General features: G+C 41.9%; 1 protein-coding gene across 1 annotated transcript; it reads right to left on the bottom strand.

Annotated features, from left to right (window-relative positions):
* Positions 1–868: 868 nt before the first annotated feature.
* On the bottom strand, positions 869–3,621 carry LOC124140844. The gene is made up of 3 exons (XM_046508631.1): positions 3,522–3,621; positions 2,341–2,511; positions 869–1,149 (listed from the first exon to the last, which is right to left on the bottom strand). Exons 2-3 carry the CDS (start codon positions 2,498–2,500, stop codon positions 968–970), a joined length of 342 nt encoding a protein of 113 aa, XP_046364587.1. The 5' UTR covers positions 2,501–2,511; positions 3,522–3,621; the 3' UTR covers positions 869–967.
* Positions 3,622–3,861: the final 240 nt, after the last annotated feature.

Below are 3,861 nucleotides of genomic sequence, written 5' to 3'. Positions count from 1 at the left end.
CAGGTGATGTCTTTCTGACGACCAAGCTATTTTATACACTCTCATTAGAATCAGACCTTTTATTCCGATCTTCCAAATGAACAATTTAGGTTATTGAACCTAACGTATGTCAGACATTTTTTTACGTTTTATTTCTTTCCAACTTCGATTCGGTAATTTCAATCTTACAAAAAACAGCACAGAACACAAGTATTCATCTGTAGGCGTAGAAACGACATGGTGTACATTAATATATCCAACATATATAGCGCGGCCTTTATTATTTTCCATTCGGGACCGCCCTTTCTGTTCGTTTTTCGCGTCTAGAGTCTCTTTGAATCCTGATATGCACTCAAGAGCGTTATTGTATGAGTTGAGGTCAACCTACGTAGATATATTACGGCAGTTTGTTAGTTTAGTCGGATAAAGCCAAAAGTGACACAGGTCATTTATGATTACAAGTTCGCTGAAACCCACGAACACCTGTAGGATTCGAAGCCACGTCCAGCGGTTCAAGTAAGCTAAAGGGGCACGACTCTGTACATAGAAAGACACTTAACATTCGCGTGTCCTGATCTCTGGCAGATGTTTCGGTTAAAAATGGAATACCATTCTATCTCCGAGATATAAAACTACACTACTGTCTTAGAGTATAATGGACATCGCACAAGAGATAATGAGAAATTAATTCACTTGTTTGCTTCTGTGTGAGAGTAAAGTTTTACACCGTTTCTTAGCAATATTTCTGCAATATCACGACAGGGAACACCAGAAATGGGCTTCACACATTGTACCCATGTGGGGAATCGAAGCCGGGTCATCGGAAGGGCGAGCGAACGCTTCACCCACAAGGCTACCCTACCGCCTCAATTTCAAAGGAGCACAATCGTAGTATTACTAAACTTTATTTTCTTCTTATTTCATGCAAATAAACAAACAGTGCTGCAGCACTATAATCAGCATCCCACGGACTATTCTGTGACACGGCCTACTCGTCCTGGTAACGATAGGTTCTGCTGTGGTTATTGTTGTCACCAACCACAGCACGTAAACATTGCACCAGGGTGTTGCCAACCATGTCCCATACCGATGGCCGATTGGCGACACGGATTGCAGAGGCAGCGTTACGTCGTTCAATATCCAGCATCGACATCGACGACGACTGGGAGCCTAGACAATGGAAAACTCCGTGTCAGCATAACTGAAGCCTAGGTGCGGAATAAGTTGCATCGGAAGCGCTAATAAAATCCTACACTTTAAGCAAACGAAGGCAAAAGCCGTAACGCCAACTCACTGGTCCACAAGGAAACCTCGACTATCTTTATTCACCCTAGGCGCCAGACGAGTATAATAAACAATGTCATATAACCGCCTCCAGGGTCTAGTTTGTTTGTTGTTTAACGCCGCACTCAGCAGTATTCCAGCTATATTACGGCGGTCTGTAAATAATCGAGTCTGGACCAGCCAATCCAGTGATTGATATCCCGAGCATCGATCCACGCAAATTAGGAAACAATGACATGCATCAACCAAGTCAGCGAGTCTAGTGGATGGGGGTGCCATCATTATCCATTTCTATGCACATTTCCAGATAGAACACTGAACGGTTGTTTCTTTGATTTCAAACCTGGGGTCCGCCTCCGTGGTATTTTGACAGAGCGTCTGCCCGGAGGAGCGCAGGTTCGGTGGTTCGATCCCCTGGCCTCATACCAAAAGATTACGCTAAAAGACACTTGTTGTTACCGTGCCTGGCATATGACATAAATTAAGCTCTTTAGATTTGGTCGGTTCGGAGTCAGTATACTGTTTGAGCGGGATATCCTTGTATCTCAGTGACCTAGCAAAATATATAACCGGCATCAGTCCGGATCAGTACAAGAATCCGCGAGCACACACACACACGCACGCTTGACGCACGCACGCACGCACAGGTCTACATAAATGCAATAATCTTGAACGCGACGACTCCTTTTCACCTTATGGGGATTCCAGGTAAGAACCAAGGTTCCCATCAGATTAAGTTTGTCGTAAGGGGCGACTATCCAAATTGCGTGGATCCAGTCTCATGAGGTTTATTTTCTGGTCCAGATTTACAGACCGCCGTCATATAGCCGAGTGGGATGTAATACGACAAACAAACAGTTTGCGAAAATTAAATGCATAACTTGTTCGATGTCTTCAAGCGACCCTTATATGTTATAGAGATCAAAGGAACGTTAAAAGCCCACTGACTGCGTCATTCTGGCAATATTGAATAAGTCGCGCCTTCTCACCCACCCTCTGTTTGTTGATTTTCGTGTTTAGTGACTGCTCTTACCTAAAACAAGTCGTATTTACGGATACACTGGGTGACACACTTACCCCCAAGGGATATCATGATTTCGGACATTCTTGACACCTCCCCCTTCTTATTAGGTGACTTCACCATCTCTGTACCCCCCACGATGTAGGAGTACTCTCCCGAGATGGGGACCTCGTCTGGTACATACGGCACGTACCCGGTCCCTTCTAAACCCGGCATCAATAACGGGTCTGCAACACAGCAACAACAACATGCCATCAGCACAGCAACAGCAACCACATACATGTAGTAACACCAACAAATCACCTCCACGGTATTATGAAAATTGCTTTATTTATTACTCGGCAATTTCTTGATTTATCATTTAGGCGTTCTCTGCATTAAATGAGGTGACACTGTTTTGGGAGTAATTTTGGGCTTATTTGGTTTCAGTGTCTCTCCTTCCCTGGGTTAATGAAGTCTGCGTGCGTACGGTCCAAGCAGTCTGGGCCCCATTTTACAAAGCAACGTTACTTATGTTGATCGTAATTTTAACCCCAGTGTCGCGCTATTTGACAGTCCCTTGAACCAAGACACCACAGTCTGAGATGGACGAGAGTTAAGGTTTGAATCTAAGGTTGGTCTGACACAATGAGATTGCTAACGATGAGATTGTTGGTATCTATTCAATGGTGGTGTTTCTAAATAAAAGGAGGGTTTTATTTCTTACTTTTACGCATTAATTTGTTAACGAGAAATACGTCATTCTAATCACAATTGACAGTTTATTTCATAAACTTGTTTAATTCACAGTTCAATCAATTTTACCTGAAATATAAAATGATTAAAGAAACGATCATATGGTAATTAATACTTTCCCCGTGTTATGGGTTTTCGGACGCTTTTAGAAACATTCGTAGTTTTCTCGCTTATCAAATGAACAAATGCAAAACATCCCATTCACTTATAAAGACAACTTTATCTTAAAAACAAGCCGTCATCTGAGCATTTACAATGTATGTGTCATGCCACACCCCTCGTTATAGCGCGCACAATCACGATAAATATGGCCGACAAACATTGCTATATCTACGAAAGGTTTAGTGTTTTGGGTCAGTGCGGTGTCAATGTTCAAAGAGAATAAGGACATAATTTTTTAGAAAAATACAGTTTGGACATAAACTGTATTTGGCGGTAAGGACATAACTCATACATTGGTTAAGCTATAACTTCAAGTCTCAATGAAAACTATTAATCTTACCATCAAGTTTTTTCCGCTCTAAACTTCAGTTATTGTAGATTAAAAAATGACGTCATGACAATCAACACTACGTCATAAACAATGTGACGTCACTGTACGGAAGTGACGTTTATAAATTCTTTCATACATTGTTTTTTCTGTCCATTCGTCACCACTCGCCCCTTTCCGTAACTTGCAAAAAGACTTTCTCCCGAATAACACGAGTTGGTAAAGAATGTATTCTGTCATCCAAATAGACCTACTTTAGTCGCACAAGGGGATTATATTTTCTGTTATTTCTCCGACATCGTGATGTGTTGTTCATGTTATTAACTATTGTTCGAGACTCGATTATTTGAAG

This window comes from Haliotis rufescens, unplaced genomic scaffold (genome assembly GCF_023055435.1).
Source record: "Haliotis rufescens isolate VD_foot unplaced genomic scaffold, xgHalRufe1.0.p SCAF_17, whole genome shotgun sequence".
Classification (NCBI taxonomy): Eukaryota; Metazoa; Mollusca; class Gastropoda; order Lepetellida; family Haliotidae; genus Haliotis; species Haliotis rufescens.
This window is presented reverse-complemented; position numbering and strand designations above follow the sequence as displayed.